The sequence below is a fragment of the Vipera berus genome (assembly GCF_964194415.1).
Source record: "Vipera berus genome assembly, contig: HAP1_SCAFFOLD_62, whole genome shotgun sequence".
NCBI classification, from domain to species: Eukaryota; Metazoa; Chordata; class Lepidosauria; order Squamata; family Viperidae; genus Vipera; species Vipera berus.
Window position 1 is genome coordinate 116,677 of NW_027673635.1, and position 23,568 is coordinate 140,244.

General features: G+C 41.5%; 1 protein-coding gene across 1 annotated transcript in view; it reads left to right on the forward strand.

Moving 5' to 3' along the window:
- LOC308679230 (transcription factor E2-alpha-like) overlaps positions 1-23,568 on the forward strand; it is a gene marked incomplete at its 3' end in the record, with an annotated part of 98,889 nt that overhangs the window by 48,145 nt on the left and 27,176 nt on the right. The window contains exons 4-6 of the mRNA XM_081346820.1: positions 9,905-9,978; positions 11,878-11,974; positions 19,680-19,744. Of these exons, the coding sequence (XP_081202946.1) occupies positions 9,905-9,978; positions 11,878-11,974; positions 19,680-19,744 (236 nt within the window). The remainder of the gene's footprint in view (positions 1-9,904; positions 9,979-11,877; positions 11,975-19,679; positions 19,745-23,568) is intronic.

The window sequence follows — 23,568 nt, forward strand, 5'->3', positions numbered from 1 at the left end:
CCACCCAATGGGCCACGCCCACCCAGCACCCGACGATACATAAGTGAGGTTTGGGTTGCAGTTTGGGCACTCGGTCTCTAAAAGGTTTGCCATCACTGGTATAGGGTTTCCTGCCTGAGCAAGGGGTTGGACTAGATGACTTCCAAGGTCCCTTCCAACATCATCATCATTATTATTATCATCATCATCATCATCACCGCATTTGGTAAATTAGTAACACAGTTAAGTGAATCTGGCTTCCCTATTGACTTGGTTTATCAGAAGGTCGCAAAAGGTGATCACATGAGCCTGGTACACTGTAACTGTCATAAATATGAGTCAGTTGCCAAGCATCTGAATTTTGATCACATGACCATGAGGATGATATAATGGTCATAAAGTGAGAAGGGGGGGTCATAGGGCGTTTTTTTCAGCGCTGTAACTTTGAACAGTCATTAAATGAACTATTGCAAGTCAAGGACTACCTGTCTAGGGAGAAATGATTGACAGACCACTCCAGTTAATCATGGTTCCACTAATTCTACCACAATGAATCTCAGATACCCTTTAAAAACTGTGGCCAGTCAAAAATTGCTCTTCCCTAACATACCCCAAATTGAACTTCCAAATCCTTGGCAGTTCATCAGTTCGTGAGTCCTGAGCCCGGATGTGGAAGTACAATTATTCATTGATTATAAGGTATAAACATGTACAATTTGCATATTTAAATGCTTTCAATGTAGCCTATCCTACTTCTCTTCTTGGTTATCATGTTGATTGCTAGGAATCCTTTTTAAAATAGAAAAATGAGGTAAATGGGTTTAAACTGAATAAATGTGAGCAAACCGCACAAAGCAGCTGCCATGAAAGCTTATGTTCCATTAAAAGCATAACTTCCAGATCAGAGGAGTTAAAACCAGCAGAAGCATCTCACTTCTGAATTCTCCCTCTGTGGAGGGTATCTCTGTGGTGTTCCTGCCCCTCCCCAGAAGATTGAAAGAGAAACTTTGCTTAAGGGTACAGAACCAATTGGAAAAGGATTTGTGTGCATGTATGTATGTGGACATGTACATCTGTGTTTGCTTTTCAGGTGTGGATTAGTGACAGATACTACAGTAGTATGCTAGCATGCACAGATGCTGTCTCTGCGAGGCCTCCAAATTCATGTCTATACAATGGAAGCAGGCAGGAATATTCACAGCATGGACCAGGATAGTTTGAATCTCTTAGCTGCAAGTCTTTACTTCCTCTCACTTGCAACTTCAATTTGAAAAGTTTTTTCCAGTGTTCTATAAATGTCTAGTATTTACACACACACACACACACACACACACACACACACACACACAATTTCATCATATATACACTTGATTCCCAAGAATTCCAAGCAGATTATAATTACTTCTAGTTCTTGACTCAACAACCGTTCATTTAGTGACTGCTCAAAAGTTACGATTATGAAAAATGAAACTTATCACCAGTCCTCATACTTACAACCATTACAGCATTCCCCACGATCATGTGATCAAAGGTTGAGTGCTTGGCACGTATTTAGGACAGTTACAGCATCCTGGAAACCTGTGATCACCACTTGTGGTTTGTCCAGCCAATTTGCCACAAGCAAAGTCAATCACAGAAGCTGAATTCACTTAAAGACCTCATGATTCGCTTAACAACTGCAGCGATTTACTTAACTCTGGCAAAAAAGGGTCATAAAATCAGCAGGACTCACTTATCTATCTTGCTTAGCAGCAGAAATTCTGATCCCAGTTGTGGTCATAAGTTGAGGACTACCTGTAACATTATAAAATTTAAATTAGAATCAATAGCAAGGTAATCCCAATATATTACCATTCAGGCCAATAAATAAATAAATAAAAATCCTACAGCTTAGACTGCTATTCTTATTTTACTGCTTTGGAATTTCTACAAACTGGTTGTCAGAAAGGCCTGATAAAAATCACCCATCAAGAGGTTTAAAAGCCCATGGGAACTGACTCTCCAGGATCCTGCAAATCAGATGTGTTTTCCTCTCTTGCAGAGCATGGTCCAGAGCAGGGGTCTTCAAACTCGGCTCTTTTATGACTCATGGGCTTCAACTCCCAGAATTCCTCAGCCAGTGTGCCTGGCTGAGGAATTCTGGGAGTTGAAGTCCGTGAGTCATAAAAGGGCGGAGTTTGAAGACCCCTGGTCCAGTGGAATGGGCATCCTTGTCTGTCTGTGGGAGAGTGGCATTCCTATCGTGGGTAGTTAGTGGGAAAACAGTTTTGCTATGAGAATTAAAGCTAATTATCAGTCAGCTAATTTCATTGATTTTCCAAATCTCACTCAGCAGTCTGCTTGTCCCAGGCTGATTCTCAGGCTGATTAGGCAGCAAAAGCGGCTTATTATGAAAGTGTTTATCATGGCAGCCGTCTGCCACTTCTTTTTCAAATCAAATTACCGCATCCCTTACTCCCCTCCTCCACGAAGAAGCTGGATGGTGCATCCTGACACCAAAAGGATTCTAACATTGGGTCTCGCCACCTCCCTTCCATGATCTTTCAAGTTGTGGCTTCTGGTTTTATGACATCCAAGAACATCATGCTCTACATGCTGGAGTTTGGATCTATACGCATAGGGGAAATTAGTGAAAAATTATACCTCCTTTTACCTCTCGGGGAGGTAGACGTTTTGTGGATTGTTTTGCTCAGGTGGGATGGAATGGGGGCAAATACCCAAAAGAGCATTTGACCTTTGGTGGGGAGGAGGAGGAGGAGGAGGAAATCTTCCTTCTCCCCCTTCCCCTCCTTTTTCTCCTCTTCTTCTTTTTCTTTCTTCTCTCTTTTTTGTTTTTTCTCTCAGATCTCCTTTATGGGTTAATTAAATATCAATTAAAAAAAACTGTGATTTATTCCACCAATGCTGTGCATTTTCTTTGCCCAAGGCAAGAAAACCTTACTCCTAGTGTTCAATCAATATGGGTTCTTGAGAGATTTGGGGCACATAAAATTGTGGGGTTTCAAGTCACTAGCTTGCTGGAGCACCTTGTCATTTATGATGGTTCACAGTTTGGGATGGTGGGGAGTGAGCCGTGTGGGGTTTACTGATTGGCTGTACTGGTTTATTGTACCTTGCTACTTCCTTACATGGATAAATAGGCAACCTGCACCATCTCTGTGCAATTGGGCGCCATTTCTTCAGTGCCAGGCATATAGACTGGTTGAACGAATCTAAGATCTGAACTTTAAAAAAATTGAGGATGGAGAACTTAATCTCCAAAGCCCCAGAAGGCCGGACAAGAAACAATGGGTGGAATCTAACCAAGGAGAGAAGCAACCTGGAATTAAGGAGAAACTTCCTAACAGTGAGGACAATTAACCAGTGGAACTACCTGCCTCCAGAAGTTGTGGGTGCTTCATCACTGGAGGTTTTTAAAAAGAGACTGGGCAGTCACCTATCTGATGTAATAAAATAAATAAATAAATAAATAAATCTATAGGGTAGTGGTGGCAAACCTATGGCACGTGTGCCAGAGGTGGCACTCAGAGCCCTCTCTGTGGGCACGTGTGCTGTCGTCCGAGCCCTGTCTTCTCCCCTGGCCCCCGCCTCCCCCTGGCCCCCTCCTCACCAGCAGCCCCCCCCCAGAGAAGAGTCACCCCTGGGTGTGGCCTGCACGGAGCAGCGCAGCCAACCACATGGCAGCCGGGCAGCAGGGACAAGAGTCCGCCCTTGCACCCCATTGTGCGCAGATGATGCTATGGGGTGCGGGTGGAGGGCATGGCCACCATGGTGCTGCAGGACCGCCTGGGTGATCTGTGGCAGGCCATGGAAGTGGTGGGTGGCCCTGCGGGTGGGGTGTGGGTGGGGCAGGTTTTGGGCACTCGGTCTCTAAAAGGTTCGCCATCACTGCTATAGGGTCTCCTGCTTGAGTAGGGGTTGGACTAGAAGACCTCTAAGTTCCCTTCCCGCTCTATTCAGATTGACTGATCTTCTCTCTTCCCTGAGTCATCAAACCTGACTTTGTACAATTCATTCTCATTCTCATTGGGCTATTAATTAATTTAATTCATTTTAATTCTATTTCTATTTCAACTTTTATATTGTCTTTTAACTTTTGCCCTGTAAACCGCCCTGAGTCCTTCGGGAATAGGGCGGTATATAAAACTAATCAAATAAATAAAATAAATAAATAAATTCGGTATCAGGTGAAGTAGGTTTTCTCTGTGCTTGCAAATAGTGACAAGTACTTGATCCTAATCTTAACTTTTTCCTTCAGCAGGATCACGTGCAGCTAGTATTCCTTTTTTAAAAAACAAACAAACACTACTATAGTGTGTGTGTGTGTGTGTGTGTGTCTGTGTGTATTTGCCTACTGCCTACATTTCTCTTTTTACCGCTGCCTAAATATGTTGTTAATGTTGAACTTTAGTGAGATACTTTTATCTGTGCAGTGGGTCACTGGGTGAAGTCAGTCTGTACATACCTGCATTTACTCCAGTGTAAAAAAGTGAAGAGGTGGGGGGGGGCAGGGAAAATGTTCTCTCTTTCTGACAGCTACATCTTATACTATTAGTATATTTTAATTAGAACATGAGCACAGAATGCTTTGTGCATATTCATGAGTGGGGTTATTAAAATGCATAATTAATCTATAGAGTTTCTATCTCTAACACACACCCCGCCCCCATTTTAATAACTCTATTAATGGACTGGGGATGGGTGAAGCCAGGGGCAGAGAAAGAGAGAGAGAGAGAGAATGAGTGTTTTCTTATCCCTTCCAGTCTGGGAAATAGTATGCGATGTTAGGAAGTTTTGGCAAGCTAGACGCATTATCTGCTGTTTTATTTTCCTGTTTCTTTTATTTTTATTCCAGTTAATGCTCTCCTTTTCCTCCAGAGATCCCTTATATAGGGCTGCCCCCAATTGTTTATGAGCTTTGCGACCGAATGAGAATTTGAATGTAAATCTCTTGTTTCTAATCTAGTACTCTTAATCTGTCCTCCATCTTGATATGTTTCAGATATGTTAAACCACAATTAAACATATCTGTGCTGGCTAAAGATGATGTAAAGTGTAGTAAAATAAACCCAGTGGCTGGGAAAATCCTCTGCAATTGCAAAAATGCATGAAGACATTGTGTGCGTTGCATTGTATTGTATTATTGCATTAAATATTGAATTGCGTGAAGATACAATGTATGTGGCTGCATAGAGTGCACCTAGCAGTATGTAAGTTTATGTAAGCAGTATGTAAGTCTATGTTGGGGCTTTGAGGGCTCTTTGTGAACATTCCCCTGTTAGCACAAGGTAAGATGTTTCTTCTTTTTAAAAAAATGAAAATGAAAATGAAAAGGCTCAGCAAAACAATGGATCATTTTGAACAGGACTGAGTTTGCAGGTTTAAGTCTAATTGGACGAACCATCTCCTTCAGTGGGTGAATGAAGTGTGAAATTTGAATATTTCAAATATTTGAATATTTTACACTTTCAAGATTGGTAGCCATCTTAAGAAATGGAAATGACACCATTGAAGGCAGAACTAAAGAATTTATTTTAAGGAAACTTACAGGTAGTTCACGATTTATGACCAGTTGCTTAGTGATTGTTCAAACTCAGATACACCCAGGACTCCACCCCACCCCCACCCCAGAATTGTGCCCATAGTGAATCTTTGGTTTAATTAAAGACCACAGTGTTCACTTAATAGCAATAACAATAGTACTTAGACTTATAGACCACTTCATAGTGCTTTACAGCCCTCTCTAAGCTATTTACAGAGTCAGCATATTGCCTCCAACAATCTGGGTCCTCATTTTACCGACCGCAGAAGGATGGAAGGCTGAGTCAAACTTGAGCCCATGAGAATCGAACTGCTGCCATGCTGGCATCCTGCAGTCAGCTGAAGCAGCCTGCAATACTGCATTTTAATCACTGCACCACCACGGCTCATGGTGATTGTGGATTCTCTTATGACTGCTGCAAAAAAGGTTGTAAAATTGTTTTGCAACCATCATGATTTAAAACCATGATGGGCAGCCTCTATTCATAGGTCAAGGACTATGTATTTAATGTAAAATATATTTATTATAAGGGGAAACAACTAAGTAGTTCTGAATTGATTTGAAATGACCTTTTAGATTTGGTTCTGCCAACTTGGTACATCCATGTTATTTGTAGCTTCCTAAGACCTTGAGGCGCCCTAGGAAGAATGATTTATAGTAACCAAAAAAAGAAGAGCTATCCATTGTGGAAAATTCAGTGGGAGTTTGGAGACCTTGGCCTTTACTAGACCTGCCCCATATTAACTGGTTATCTGCCCACTTTCAATTACCATTATGCTTTGTAGAGGCAGATTAATATTTGGATATTGAGGTGGGGATCATGTAAATTTAACACACATTTCCAAGGTGGGAAAGTCAAGTCACATCACCTGGATTTAGATTCATAAAGCGTCTCCACTAATTCAATAACAAGAATCTGCCTCTTCCCTTTACAGAACCCCAGATAGCTTCTGCGTACTTTTCACTTTTAAAAAGCCTTAAGTGAATATAAAAATAGTTTTTTTTGTATTCTTTTTAAACGTTGCCTCTTATGTTTCATTATGTATTTAAAGTACATTGTTTTTAAACTTGAGTGCTTCATTTGAACACGGTGGTGGATTATAGATCCCATCCAGAAAAGGGACCTGGATCACAACTGCTCCTTTCTTTATTATTACATTTATTTCCGTATTTCCTCTCTGTGTTATAAGCTTTGCAACTCCTTGGGGCAGGATCTTTTTGCTAACAGAAGACCCGGGGAGGTGGAAACATAAGAAATTGGGTAATATTTAGCTCAATGAAAAGGACTAGGGGTGACATGATAGCTGTCTTCCAATATTTGAGGGGCTGGAACAAAGAAGAGAGAGGGTCAACCTATTTTTCAAAGCACCTGAAGGCAGAATAAGAAGCAATGGATAGAATCTAATCAAGAAGAAAACCAGCTTAGAAATAGAGAAATTTCTTGACAGAACAGTTAATCGATGGAGTGGCTTGCCTCCAGAAGTTGTGGAGGTTTTTAAGAAGAGATAGGACAACCATTTATGCAGAATGGTATTGGGTCATTTGCTTGAGCAGGGGGTTGGACTAGAAGATCTTCAAGGTCCCTTCCAACTTGGTTATTTTGTTAATTTTGCAAACAGTCCTTGAACACTATCACCTTTCCTACCTTTTAATTTTTGTGTATGTCTGTGTGGAATATACTTCGGTTTGATCACCCTCACCAGTTCCAGAAAACACAGCTGATATTAAGAGCAGGATGGAAAGAACGAAGTCAAACATTATGCAGAGCAAAATTTGCAGCATTGCCAGCCTTGAAAAAAAATAGGTAGCACTATGGTGTTTTTTGTAGTTGCATTAAGCATCTTACTCCACCGCCAGGCTCAATCCTGCAACGTAATCACATTGGAAATTTTTTTTATTAGAAAACAAACTCTAAATGAGATTTATGAATATTCATTAGGAGTGGAGATTAATATGCATAATTATGCAAATTAGACAGCAATTAAACACCAATTCTCCAGGGAAATGATTAACACAAAAGGCTTCGGAATGGAAGCATGTAATTTTGAAAGAAATTTCTGGTTAAATGAACAGTAGGGAGAGGGAAAGAGAGAAAAAGATGGTGTGTTTCTCATAATAATATGCTTTAAAAAATCCACGTATATAAACACAGTAGAGTTGGACTACAAAGCCTCCTTGTGATGATAGAGATGTAGTTACTATCTGAGCATAAGATGAAACTAAAGGAATCGTGCTAAGATGGACACCATCTCCAAATGAAGCTGGTTTGCCATCTTGGTCTTGGCTGATTTCCAGATCTCTCATTCCAGCATCAGTCAAGGCGTGGAAATATCCTCTTGGAAAGGAAAAATACCCATTGTACACACAAAACATTCCCTGCCAGTAATATTTTGGACATGGAAGGGGACAGTCTTGTTCCAGACATGGTTTGATTTGCAATTATATTAGAGCAGGTGTGAAGCGCAGGAAATCAGGAGTCCAGGAAGTTCAAATGAATATACAGGTTTATTGTATGTTAAAGCTTTCTACAAGAATCTGAACTACTAGCAGTTAAAGCAAATTGGCGGGGGATAAGAGTCAATGGAATTCAAAGTGGGCTGGACTTAGATCTCTTGTGAGCATGAAGGGACTCGAGACTAATAACACGTTTGACCCCTCCCTCTGGCTCAGCCTGGTCCTCTCCTACAACAGGACTAAAACAGTCTTCTGACCTATTCAGAATTGCCTGCAGTTGTTCAAAGAGAAGAGACCAGCACAGGGCTGACGTCCTATTTTGTAGGGACTTTGCTTATTTATTTATTTTCAGAATTCACCCTGTTCCCATACAAACACACTTGGCAGCTTGAGAAGGAGGGACTGCTGTAGTCTAAGGAGGCCAAAAATAGTGGAATAGCTTCTTCAAAAGGCAGTTAGCTCATCTCAAGCCATTTTCATCTGCAGGGAAGTCAGGAGTACATTCTTGATCCTTCCTGTACTTTATGTCAGTATTTGAGTTGGACTTTCCCCAACTTGGCAACCTCGAGATGCGTCGGGACTAAAATTTCCAGAATTCTCAGTTGGAATGGACAATTCATAGTGCTCATGAATGTATACAGTACCACAGCGAGACCTAGAAAGCTTTTCCCAAGCTGATGTCCATAACCATTTCCCAGAATCTGTAATCTGCAGCTGTGCTACAACTTCCATAAGAAACAGCAGGAATTAAATCTCTGCGTGGATGAGAAATAAAGAGGTCTATTTTGCTGCAACATTTATTCAGACTTCTGGGGAAGGTGGTTTGCTTTTTGGGGTCCTCATTCCATATCTGAGATCAGGTAAAGTTCAGTCAGGGCTGAAATGGGATGGAGATGTCAGCAAAAGAGGAAGGTCCTTTTTGATGATGACCAGGGTCTATGACACCTCAGTGTAGCCATCTTGCCACGAGCACATCATCATGGCCACCTCAGTGGAGCCACCTCAGTGCTGCCTTCTCAGCGTGGAACAAATTAACAGCCTGCTAGAGGCTGGACCCTGATCTGGAGATGCAGCCTGTTGCGACTGTGGTCGACAACCGCGTCCTGTGAAGGTGCCATATGGGGCTACATCAAGTTGCCCCATGGCAGGTTTCCCATGGTGATTTGTCCCACACTGAGATGGCACGACGAGGTGGCCACGACGAGATAGCCGTGGTGGCAAGGCCATGGTAAGATGGCAGCGCCAAGGTGGCGGTGCCAAGATGTCTCATTCTGGACCACTTATGGCTTCTTTTCTTTATATAACATAAATGATGGACCAATTAGGTTTGGCTAAGAGAAGAAAATAATTTATTCCATTAACTGTTTCCTTCCCATCCACCCCCCCTCATAATTTGAGTATCCTGAATTTTTCCACCTCCTTTCCTGTAATGTTCCTCTAGCCCAGGGGTCCCCAACCTTTTGGGCACCAGGGACTGGTTCCGTGGGGAGAGGTTTTTCCATGGACTGGGGGTGGTGGTTTTGTGTGCTGCCTGCATCTCGCGGATGGGGCTTTGCTTGTTTGTGCAGACCAGTTTCTGGCATGCCATGGCCCGGTTCGGGTCCACGGACCAGGGGTTGGGGACCCCTGCTCTAGCCAAAGCAGCTTTGGGGAAAGTAAGTTGTCTGTGTTACAACTCCCTTGAAGTGTTATAAATATTGAATAAAATTTGCCCTCTCACAATTTTGCCAAACATATCAACTGAGGTTCCTTTGAAGCTGAATCTGTGTGGAAAATTTGCAAAACAGGAAAAGTCAGTGTTGGTTTGGCATTTTCATCCAAATATTTTTGTATTTGTGAAAGGAAGAGTTAACTTTGAGAGAGTCTGTCTTTTGAAGATCCTGTAGATCAAAGTAATCTTTGTTTTTTCTCTTCTTCTTTCCCCGAAAGGTTTGGATGAGCGACCGACCTCAGGTTCTTGGGCAACAGGAGATCAGAACAACTCCACGTTTGACCAAGTCAGGGTAATGATCGGGAAGATCTGTTCATTGCAAGATGCAAATGGATCTTTGGGGGTTTGTCCACACGTGTCTTTTGTGATGGGAAAGTGAACTACTCTTCATTCCTTTTTTTCTGAAAATATAGGAAAAGTAGATTTCCTGTCAACTTAATTCTTGCTGAGCTATTTAATTTTGAGGAATCAAATCTAATTTTAAGGAATTATTTTCTGAGAGCATCCAGTCACGTGTCCTCTAGGAAACCAATCCATAAGCAGGAGGTGAAAACAACAAACCTCTTGTTTGTATATACTTACTGGGATCATATTTAAAGGATTTTTTTTCAATCTTACTCTTCAGCTCCTGAAGCTCCCAGACCTGCTTACATACAATAATGTAAAATTGGTGCTGCTCATTCAGCTTATAATCTAATACAGAAAGAAAAAGGGATGAAGAAGGAAGATGAAATGACAGACTTAAGAATCAATTCTTAAAGTTCTATTGCAGTTCAAGCTAAGTTCAGGTCATAAAATGATTTGCTGGAATGGGAGTAGTAGAGAGAAAAACAGACCCTGAAGGAATTGGTGTTTTAACAAAGTTGAGGTTTATTCCATGGAGCCTAATGGAATGGCTGATATACACTTAAGAGATTTCCATGAATTTAAGGTTCTGCTTAGCTATCTGAGTTAATGGTTCGGTCATCTTGTTTTTGAGTTTGATCTGTCTTCCTTCCAACATTAATCATCCATTTTTTTTGAACTACTTTTGGCTTATTTTCTTTCCCATGATAGTAGCAGGTGAAGATAATGATCTGTCCAAAAACCTTTTCTGTTCTGGAGAGCACCAGATTTATTTAGTTATGGAATTTAGAAGCCACCCATTGTGCTTTAGATTGTAAGCCGCCCTGAGTCTTCGGAGAAGGGCGGGATATAAATGGGATTTTTTTAAAAAAAATCTCACTCTGAAGTGGATTCCGTCTTTTATGATGGAGACTTTCTGTATGTGCTGAGGTTTTGTTGTGATTTCCTCACTTCCCTCCATAACCCTGACGCAGCATGGCTGAAGGGAAGTGTGTTTACTTATTTAACTTCTGCACCACTTCAGCTGAGAGCCGGTCTAGTGTCGTGTTTAAGGCATCAGGCTAGAAACCCGGACACTGTGAATCCTAGTCCCGCCTTGGGCAAGGAGCCAGCTGGTTGACCTTGGGCCAATCATTCTCTCTCTCTCTCAGCCTAGGAAGGAGGCAATGGCAAAACACTTCTGGAGAACCTTGCCAAAAAAACTTCAGGGACTTGTCCAGGCAGTCTTTGAGAATCGGGCATGATTGAACAGAAGGGAGGGGGGAGGGGAAAACGCTGTGGAAAATGAGAGTATATAGAAACAGTTTGATAGTCAGTTGGAGTCGATTTGACCCATCCCAAGATTGCTGGCCTTTACAAGAGCCAACTAAATTGAATTTTAAAGGTGTATTTTGATATGGAAATGGTTCTGGGATACCCTTAGTCTAGCTCAGGGGTGTCAAACTCAATTTCATTGAGGGCCGCATCAGCATTGCGGTTGCCCTCAGGGGGCCCGGTGGGTATGACCAGGGTGGGCGTGGCCTACTGGGTGGGCGTGGCTAGAGTGTGCATGGCCAGCTCTACATCGTTGGCATCAAGGGTGCCTATGGGGGCCTGGGCAGGAGTGGGACAGATCTGAGGGTCTCTGGCAGAAGGAGGGCCTCTGGGCCAGGGCCAAGGCAGTGGGGGCCGTTCCCTCACTGTTTCCAAGATGGCTTCACGGGCCGCATGAAACCACTTCGCGGGCCGGATCTGGCCCCCGGGCCTTGTGTTTGACAGGTCTGGTCTAGCTGATTGAGACAGGAGTGGGTAGACAGTGTGTTTCGTGACTTTGTGCATGTGGATGCTATTTTTGTTTTCCTTATAGCAGGGTTATGGCGAAGGTTCACACTACAGTGAACACAGGGACCTGCCATCCCATAACAGCATATCTTCGTCGTCATTCCTGGGGTCTGGAATAGTAGGTAAGTGTCACTGCCTGGAGCAAGTCTTGACATTGTAAAATTTTGCTCATCTGGTGATGATGTTACAGATATTCCTCGACTTATGACTGCAATTGAGCCCAACATTTCTGTTGCTAAGGGAGACCTTTGCTAAGTGAGTGTTGCCCCATTTTACGAACTTCCTTGCCGCAGTTGTTAAATGAATCACTGCAGTTGTAAAATTTGTAACCTGGCTGTTAAGTGACTCTGGCTTCTCCGTTGACTTGGCTTGACCCTGGGACACTGCGGCCGTCATAAATATGAGTCAGTTGCCAAGCGTCTGAATTTTGATCACTTGGCCACGGGGATGCTGCAACAGTTGTAAGTGTGAAAAATGGTCATAAGTCCCTTTTTCCCCCCCAGTGCTGTTGTAACTTTGAATGGTCACCAAATGAACTGTTGTAAGTCGAGGACTACCTGTACCTAGTTTGGGTAATGAAATGGCTGCAAGAGAACAACCAAATTCAGACAGCACCACGGAACCCTAAGCTACAAATATTCTCCTTTAGAAGCGGTGTTTGTGCATATAAGGCCACATGGCTCACATTTTTGAGGTACTCTAACCGATCCCCCTCCCCCCACACCTCCGGAGAGTATTTGTGAATTAATCAACAGTAGGGAAGGAAAGCAAAGAGATTGGTGGGAATTATTTAACTGTTAGGAAGGAAACCCGAACCGCCTGAGTAGATCTCTTTCAAGTAATTATTTCTAGCAATTAACTCCTTTTCAGGGCTAAGCTTGCTAATCTAGCCAGCATTGTAACTGGTGTGCATCCTGGACAATAGTTTTTAATCGGTTCACAGTCTTCCGCTCCTCCCTCCCAACTGCCTTTAATCTCAACGTGTTATCTTTCCTCCTCTGTTCCCTTGCTAGAAATTATATACTTAATAGAATGATTGATTTTGAAAATCCCATTTTTTCTTCCAAATGCCACACTGAGAAGGAAACCCTTTATGTTCCTTGAACCCTAAGCCTGAAATATCCACATGTTCATGTTTGGCCCCCAGCTGAGACATGTGAGCGATCTGGGGGGGCAGGGGGTACACAAAGGAACATTGCATCTTTCTCCTGAATGCCAATCTGGCTGCCTTGGGGTGGTCTGGCATTTTTTCTGGAAGTTAATCCTCTGAACCGGAAACTGTTTGGGGTGTTCTGGCCAAGATACTAAAATGTTGGGTTTTGCTCATGCCTAGGATTACATTGGCTGTGTCCGTACATAATGATGCCAAGCCAGGATTTCTTAACCATTGTGTGTTAAAAGATCCAGAGTGTGTTCATTTACCCAGCATGTGAAAAAACAGCAGTGGGCAGGCTCATTGATTATGGAAAGTCAAGCGCCAACAAATAGCATTTTATGTAGATGAGCCAATGAATGCCAACCATAGTTAAACGTACTTTTTTTAAAAAAAAATCCTCACAGGTAAGGTAGCTTCTCTCCCTGACTGAAAGCTAACAAAGTGCATATTTGCATAGTTATTCTTTAGTGTGAGCAACATACTAGGCATAGCAAACTAAAGCATAGTTTGCGTGATACATTGAAAGCCTTACCTTAGAGTGAAGGCAACAAAACCATGGTTATTGCTAACCGAAGTTAAGCTTGTTTGAATCGTGATTCACCTTTGGCTGGAGTTCAGCCAAAAACCACACACACACACACACACACACACACACACACACACACACACAAAAATTTGGATTGCTGACGTGTGTGTGTAAAATATATATATGTAATCATATGCCAAGCCTTTGAATTTTGATCATGTGTCATGGGGATGCTTCAGCAGTTGTAAGTGTAGAAAAATGGTTATAGGTCACTTTTTTCATTGCCGTTGTAAATTCAAATGGTCCCTGGACAAATGGTTGTAAGCCGAGGACTACCTGTATTAGGTGGTGGCAGGGGGCAAAGGAGAGCTGGCTGCAGTTCTCTTCTCCCAACAGCCTCATATCATGTCTAAGCAGCAGGCCTGATTTGAAGGCATCCATGTGTAAACTCCCAGTAGGGTGAGCAAATTGCCTGTGTGGAGCACACCTGTTCTTCACTGATGAAATCCATTGTCAAATGGAGAAAGATATCCTAAAGCCAGGATGTCACTGGTCTCTCTCTCTCTCTCCCCCTCCCTCCCTCCCTCCCCCTCTCTCTCTGCAGCTTTGCTTTAATTTGGTCCATTGGTTGCAGCTCTAAATGTTGTGTGTGTATGTGTGTCGGTATGCATGCATGCAGCTAGTAGGGCTATTACCTCAATCATATTGCAACTCTGCAGAAATGATTCGGGATTGTTGTGTGTCGTAATCAAGAAATCCCTGTAGGCAAGGCCTCACAGAATTTCCATCTTGACCATCTCTTTGCAATAATGACCCATCCATGATCTGTATATTTGTATATTAATGGCCCTTACATGGTTCAGCTTTATTATTTAACCATGATTTGGTTGGTGTGCTTGTCCTTTGTTATTTCCATTTCATTCTTATTTGAAAAATAAGTTTGTATTTTAATTTACTCCCAAAAGCTTTGAAAAGGAGTCACAGAGTTATAATGAGAGAATCTGACAACTTCCATTTAGCTTATCTCCCCAGTCTTAAAGTTATTTTTGCCGGGTTTCCTCCCCAAGTTATGAATTTTCGAGGGAGACTGCATTAAAATTGGCATGCATTTTTTTTCTTTAATACTGAACTCTACTGTTGCATGCAATTTCCCAATAGTTGCATTCTTTGGAAGCCATTTCTCACTAAGGGCTGGGTTTGCCCAAATAACACAATTTTTTTTGAATTCACAAATGTATTATTGTTTTCTAGCTTTATAGAAGTGTATTATTGTTTTCTAGCTTTATAGAACTGAGAGATGTTAGAATTATATAAGCTTCAATTAAAATGTTTGCCGTGCAAATGTTCTTCCCCATTTCCAGCCAAAAAAAGACATATGAGACTCAATGGGCATAGATTGTAGGCGGATTATGAGTATTCCCTTCCCATTTTATAGCTCCAGGAATTCACCAAAATTGTATTTCTGAAATTTGGCTGCAAAATGTTGAAAAATGTAGAGCCATGGTGGCGCAGTGGTTAGAATGCAGTATTGCAGGCTAATTCTGCCTGCCAGGAGTTCAATCTTGACCGGCTCAAGATTGACTCAGCCTTCCATCCTTGCGAGGTCGGTATAATGAGTACCCAGATTGTTAGGGGGGGGGACAATAGGCTGTCTGTAAACTGCTTAGAGAGGGCTGTAAAGCACTGTGAAGCGGTATATGCATCTAAATGCTATTGCTGTTTTTAGGGATACAGGTGGTCCTCAACTTACCAATGACTTAACAACCAATCAAAGTTATGACAGACTTAAAGAAAAAAAAACTACTTAAGACCTAACTTGAAGTTACAACTGTTTGTGACTTTCTTACAAGCAAAGTCAGTGGGGAAGCCGGATTCACTTAATAACCATGTTACTAATTTAACAACTACAGTGATTCACTTAATAATTGTGGCACAAAATGTCATAATAAATAAATAATACATAATAATAATAAAGTTGGAAAGGACCTTGGAGGTCATCTAGTCCAATCCCCTGCTGAGGCAGGAAACTATACTAGGGGTGTCAAACTGCTGGCCCGTGGGCCATGCCCACGCTAGCTCCAGCAATGCGGGGGGGGGGGAGTCACAATGCGTCGTGACACGTCACGTGACGTGGCAAGTTTGACACCCATGCCCTATATACCATTTCAGACAAATGGCTGTCCAGTCTCTTCTTAAGAACCTCCGGTGTTGGAGCATTCACAACTTCTGGAGGCAGGTTGTTCCACTTGTTAATTGTTCTAACTGTCAGGAAGTTTCTCCTTAGTTCCAGGTTGCTTCTCTCCTTGACTAGTTTCCATCCGTTGCTTCTTGTCCTGCCTTCAGGTGTTTGACTCCCTCTTCTTTGTGGCATCCCCTGAGATACTGGAACACTGCTATCATGTCCCCCCTCGTCCTTCTCTTCATTAAACTAGAAGACATACCCAATTCCAGCAACCGTTCCCTATATGTTTTAGCCTCCAGTCCCCCAATCATCTTTGTTGCTCTTCTCTGTACTCTTTCTAGAGTCTCATAAAATGGGGCAAAACTCGCTTTAACAAATGTCTCACTTAGCAATAAAAAGTTTGGGCTCAATTGTGGTCCTATGTCAAGGACTACCTTATTAACTGGGATTTACTAGCAAACACACGCCCACTGATTTTAAAAAAAAACCACAGACTCACTCTTAGCCAAGAACTAATTTTTAAAGTACTTTTTTTTTAACCTCTGGCATAAGAGGGCTGAGAAAGAGTAAAATTCCCCCCCTCCCCCAACATACACTCCTTTTCCTCCCCTCTCATCCTGATCTTGTCAAGATTAATTCCTGTGCACAGCTAACAGAAGCTCTAACCTTGAAGGAAAGATCTTGCCGTTTGCTTTTCAAATGCTCCTGAACTTCTCTGTTGTGGTTTAACCTGAGTCATCATAGTGGCAAAAAACAAAAAAACAAACAAACACCAGGGCTATTTTTGTGCGGGGGTAGGGGGATGGCGGGGGCAGAGAGGAGAATGAGGGCAGTCATATGGCAAAATTAGTTCCTAAACCGCTTTTAAAAAATTAGGTCAGTTAAAAGATTTCGCCCTACAACCTTTTGACCTCCTGTTTACTTAATGCTAAGCCTCTCAAATGAATGGGAATGCGCGTGGCATAATGCCTGCTTGCTGTTGAAAAGCATTCTATCGATCCCGGGTTTTCCAGTGTACGCTGGAGAAAAGTCAGGATCGGCCTTGATGGCTGGATGACTGCCTCTGAAGGACATCTGCTGGGAGGCCGTTTGGCTTCCTGGTGCAGGTGGTGGACCATGGTGAGAACAGGCGGCTGAACCAGATGGGGCCCGAGGGTCTGAGCCAACTGTTTGCGTTCATGTGAATGACATTTATTTTAGTGTGAGCTTTCAGCATGGGAGAAGTAGTTGTCAGGTGTGAAAGACCAGGTCCACACATGAAGTTTCAATACACTGATTTTTTTTTTGCGAAAAGCCTATGCTCAGCAATCTTTTATTGCTAGAAACCTAAGCACAGGAATCTTTTATTGCTAGAAACCTAAGCACAGGAATCTTTTATTGCTAAAAGCCTATGAGCAGGAATCTTCTCCACTAACAGTAGACACCAGCTTAAAGTTAGAAAAGAGTCAACGGCACTTAAAGGGGACTGGATTCTGTTCTCTTATGGCTACGTAGGGATTCTAGGCTGATTTCCCCCTTTTCACTCCACCCCAGATTCTGTCATCCCTTCTCCTACTGTAGCTGAAATAATTTGAGCCCTGAGACACATTCATACCTGTATGCTCAAGTCCAACAGCCTCTTAAGTCTTGAAACAAAAATCTACGGAGATCCTCTGTCATCCAAGTCATGGTTTTTCCAAAGGTGCTTTTTTCAAGAGGCAACCTGACGCTTGTTTTTCCTTGAAGACGTTTCGCTTCTCATCCAAGAAGCTTCTTCAGTTCTCTCATTCTTGAATGAGAAGCGAAACATCTTCAAGGAAAAACAAAGCACAGTTGCCTTTTGGGGGGAAAAAAACACCTTTGGGTCTTGAAAAAAATTGAAGATGCAGAAAGGAGGATTGGAAATTTGGAGTCTCCTGTAGGAAGGCAGCTGGAGAATTAGAAGTTCTGGCAAGACCAGCTAATGAAGGTTGATCTTGCTTCTGAGCCCCCGTCTCTCCACCAAGACTAACTGGCTGCTATCCAAAACAAACTTTGAATTGGATGGAATGAAGGGGTTCAGCCAGCAAACAGTTAGGAGTTTGCGATATACAGTCCTGACAAGATCATTGGACAAGCTGGGTTTGAATCCTTGTGGTATTTTCGACTGGCACGGCATTTTGCCCTGATTACATTGCTTGGAGGATGAAAATCTTAAAAGTAGTGAGAAATACCAATGACTGCAAGCTAGTTTGGAGAGGGGGGACTGGGGGGGCTAACAAAGGGCGGGGGGAAAGGCAGATACTGAGGAGATTGTGAAAGCAAAGCGTTATCCTGGCTTTCTTGCCTTTAAAAAAAACACGATAACACCAAACAGTTTTATTCTTATCTCCTTAAGCGCAAACTGAGGTTTGTATGAGTGTGTATACATCAGTGAGAGGGTGACTTTGGCATGCATTCTTTCCCATGGGTGTAAAATGTATGTCTAATGTTACATCCAGGCCCCATAAACATCCTGTCTGAGTATAAAACATTTTTTTCTAGAATACAGGGGCCCACTGAAAAATGTTTTATTTCATTTCCTTATAAGATTTGGCATAGAGGGAACCGGGTGTTTTTAGCAGAGGGAAAGAAGTATGGTTACAAGATATTTCATCCATGTCTCAGATGGGATCTGGATTTTTACCCAGGGCCACAGAAATAATAAAGCTTTATTGATGTAATATGTAGAAACATAGAAGAGTTCTCATATGAAATGGGGTCTTCTCAGCTAGAATATGGAAAAGATGAAATCTTCTCACCTAGAATACGGAGGAGATAGGGTCTTCTCTCAGCTAGAATGTGGAAAGAATGGGGGTCTTCTCAACTAGAAAATGGAGAGGATGGGGTCTTCCCAGCTAGAATATAATAGAGAGAATGGGATATTCTCAGATGAGGTATGGAGAGATCTTCTCAACTAGAAATTTATACTGCAGGAATTGTGCGTGTGGTGGGGGGAGGGTGTTACTTCTTCTGTTTCTGAAAAAAAGCACCACTAATTTTTAATTTATTTTGCTTTATTTTAATTTTGTTGCTAAGTATCTGGCTAAGTATCTCAGCTGTGTACATTTATTTTGTTTTAAAATGTTCTTAGTGTTTTAATTATGTTTTTGGATTGTAACCTACCAAGAGTCATTGAGATGGGAATCTGTAGAAATTGAATAAATAAATAAATAAAAATAAATAAGGCTGGTTTGAGAAGAACCAAGATATTGGTTGTTGGAAGTGCAATGATTTGAATCCAAAATTGTGCCACAGAAATGGCTGCGACACCCATCAGCACTTCCTCTGAGAAGCTGTGTCTGTTTTGGGAGTTCATATAGCAGCCAGGAAAATATCCTTTTGAGTTATCCAGATATGCAACAAGCATGTTTCAGGGTGTGCTGTTGCTACCTCCTTAAACTCAAACATATATTTTCCTGCAATCCTGCAGCAACAATGCAAGCCTGGGAAACCATGCAGTTTTTAAAGGATGCGCCAACTGTTGCAAAGCAATTTTCTGGCTTCAAATCCAAAACTTTGCACATCCCAAGATGTTGGATTTCCAACAAGATTATCTGCAGGGCTCCAGCAGATGAGGAAAATCTTTGTTTTCTCCCTGTATTCTGACTTGTGTCTCCATTTGTGGTAGTTTTCCAACACTTCCGATTTGCTCCCAGCTAATAGAAGGTGAGACTAGATAGAAAATTCTCTTTATCAGCATCTGTTGGGGAGCTGTTGGGAAATCCTGCTGTATATAAATAGGTTGTCTTGAGGTATTATTGAATTGTGTCTTATTTTTAACCCTGATTTCACTTTTGGAAGGTTGAATTGGGTTTTGAGAGTGTCTGATAAAAAGATGCAGCAGAATTGGAAGATGAATAGAATTGGAATATTAATCTCCATCACCACGATATACCTACTTGCTTTCAACTATCCTAATATTTCCCCAGACAGACTTTTATCTCTTTGATTTTTGATCTCTAGGAAAAGGTACAGAAAGAAGCAACTACCCATTTGGAAGAGATGCAGGCATGCCAGCTATCAATCAGGTAAGCAGCACTGTTCTTTTTATTTTCAGTTAATGTTTTAATCAAAGATTTATTCAGCAAAATCTTGATCTCTTAGAACAGGGGGTCTCCAAACTTGGTAACTTTGAGATTTGTAGACTACAACTCCCAGAATTCCCCAGCCAGCGTGGCTGGTTGAGGAATTCTGGGAGCTGAAGTCCACAAGTCTTAAAGTTGCCAAGTTTGGGGACTCCTATCTTAGAACAAAGAGATGTTTGTTTTCTTTCTCGTAAGCAGGGTAAGGAAACTTCACTTTTCCTTTAGGGTGCATTACAGAACATATGAATCGGAAGGGATCTTATAGGTCATCTACACCAAACCCCTTGCTCATTTCAGGAAACCGCTAAATCATTCCTCAACAGGAGGAGTGGGGCTACTTATTCCCCATTTGAAAAGGTCCACAAGGGAAAGCTACCATTAGCCTTCAAGGGGGAAGCCACAATTCACCGCTGAAGCTCTCTGGCTTTCAAATCTAGCCTACACTGTTTATCCAAAAGAGATGTGCCAGACCAGGCCAAGTCATGCTAATCCAGCATTCAGTTTTTCTCAACTCTGATCAGGATCTGGGCAGCTTCATAAATAGAATTTATCCATCCCTATCCCTATCCCGTCTATATCTATATATACCAGTATAGCTATAGCTATATATCCAGTTGTGGGATTCAAATGTGTGAATAACCGGTTCTCTTTGTGGATGCCGCTTCCGGAAGTCCATTCTGGGCTTGGGCAACAAAAAATTAGCTATTGATTCTGCTGAAGTAGTGCGAACTGGCTGAATCCCATATATCTAGCTATGTATCATTTATTTCTATCATCTGTCTTTCTGTCTGTTTAGCCATCATCTATCTCTATCATCTGTCTGTCTATCTATCTATCTATCTATCTATCTATCTATCTATCTATCTATCTATCTATCTATCTATCTATCTATCTATCTATCTATCTATCTATCTAATTATCTATCTATCTAATTATCTATCTATCTAATTTGGAGACTGCCCATCTCACTCATGGAGTGACACAAAGTTTGAAAGGAACAACCATCATTGTGACTGTCTTTAGATCTGCTACTTGTTTATACTCTGCTACTACTCGTTTGCATTACGTTCCCATGTTCAGATACCTTTGGCCTCCACTTCCTTGTGTTTCCCTCCCCCTCCATTGAAAAAATAAGTCTTTTTTTTTGCTACAGTGTAAAAGCTGCCTGTTTCTGAGCACTGTAAGCACTGGTACCCCTTGGCTCTCCTTGTGGGTTTTTTGCAGTCTGCCCAGAATGCTGGGCTAAACGGACTTGGAACTTCATCATTCATGATTTATGTGGTCACAGAGATGAGGTTTAGACCAAGGGTCTCTTAAGCTTGGCAACTTTAAGACTTGGGGACTTCAACAGCATGGCTGACTGAGGAATTCTGGGAGCTGAAGTTCACAAGTCTTAAGGTTGCCAAGTTTGGAGACCCATGGTTTAGACCAGGGGTAGGTAACCTTGGCTCTTTTATGACTTGTGGACTTCAACTCCCAGAATTCCTGAGCCAGCTGAGCCTACCCCTGGTTTAGACAAATGATTTATTGAAGGAATCAAGCACAATATGAATGAGAGATCCTCTGAGTTTCACAGTTATGCTAGTCATCTCTGCCGGTTGATGTTCTCTAAATATTTTGGATTATAACACAAATCATTCCTAATGGGTATGTCAACTGGGAATTAATTACATTTGTTATTCCCAACCAACACATTTGGATTGGAGGGTGTAAGGAAAGGGAATGGCCAGTGAGTAATAGCTGAATTTTATAATATATATATTTTCTCTCTCCCATCTCATCCCCACCTGTTCCTGTCTGTGCTGCAATCACACTTGCATGTAAATATTTCCTTTCTTCTAAAGGGGAAAATAAGATAACATCTTAAAATGGTGGCAGGAGAAAGAAGAGACGAAGAGAGGATTGTTGTGATTCTTTTTTCTTCAAAACATTAGACCAATTTTTCCAAAACTTCTGAGACAGGCGGAGATATATATATATATATATATATATATATATATATATATATATATATATATATATATATATATATATATATATATATATATATATATATATATATATATATATATATATATATATATATATATATATATATATATACACATATATACACATATATATACATATATATATATATATATATATATATATATATATATATATATATATATATATATATATATATATATATATATATATATATATATATATATATATATACATATACACACACACACACACACACGCATGCTGAATTTTAAAGCAGATGTGCGAAGACGGCTATGGGTGCCAAAATAGATGTAATTTTAAAAACAGAACAGGAGACTTGCCAGCCGGCCATGTGTTTAAATAGTATGGGTTTGGCGTTTGCTTGTGTTGTTGTTGTTTTAATTTGCTTTCTGGTAGGCGGAGGAGAGAGGCATAATTGAAAGGGTGACGTCATGAATGGAAGAATCAGTGGGAAGAGCAAGGCTCTTGCTGTGCAGACCATAAATCACGGGAAAGAAAGCATAGCTTGTAAGTTGCTTAGGAAAGTGGCCTGCCAAATCCAACATTATTGGTGAGACACAGTCTAAACATTTCCAGCACCAGCTCCTTAATGGTAGACTGCTTTTGAACAGGGAGTTTTCCTTTCCCACCCCCCACCCACCCCAACCCTTACCAGTTACAGGCCTTGTAAGAATTGGTAGAGATGAACATTCTGATGAGGCAAACTAGATGTTTCTCAGGTGATCCTCAAGCAAGACATAAAAAAGGAACACTTGCTCTTTATGATTTGTCTCCCCACATCTAATCTTTATTTGTTTGTAAAATTTATTTATTTGTAAAATTTGTTAGCCGCCCATCTTGCCCCAAGGTAACTCTGGGCAGCTTAGAGTAGAATGGTTAGAGTAGAAACGAGATCTTGGCAGCCTATTTTTGACACTCCAAAATTTTACAGCCATTTCTTTAGTGAATGTTTGAAGTTACAACGGCACTGGAAAAAAAATGACTTTTGACCAATCCTCACAGTTATGACTGTCACAGCATCCCCACAGCCATATGAACAAAAGTCAGGCACTTGGCAACCAGCATGCATTTACAAATTTTGCAGTATCCTGGAGTCAGTGTGATCACCATTAACAACTTTCCAGAAGTCCTTTGGCAGGCAAAGTCAGTGGGGGAAGCCGGATTTATTTAATGACATGATTCATTTAACAACCAGGGCAAAAAAGGTCAAAATCAGGGTGTGATTCACTTAACTTAGCATTGCTTAGCAATGGAAACCCCGGTCCCAGTTGCTGTAAGTTGAGAACTACCTGTAATGCTTTTTTTTTTGCTTTTTTCAAAATTAAAAATGGAAATCCTCCCTCTTGCTTGCTTACTTATGTATTTGGAAAACGTATATGGACCCCTATCTTAGACATGATAATCCTAGGTAGCTCATATCAACATTTCATAAAAACAAAGGTATATAGACAAACCCACAAAACCCCACTAAAGACATACTTCTCACCACAGCCCCACAACATCTCATTAAATCTACGTTGACTGGGCTCATTTCTATCCTAGCCCAATGCTTGAGCCAGGTCTTCACTGCATCTGGAAGCTTTCCTTCCTTCCTTCCTTCCTTCCTTCCTTCCTTCCTTCCTTCCTTCCTTCCTTCCTTCCTTCCTTCCTTCCTTCCTTCCTTCCTTCCTTCCTTCCTGTAGATGATCTCCAGGAAGTAAACCATTTCCATTTCCTCTTAAGTCCTCCCCCACACCCAAAAAACCCAGCCTCTG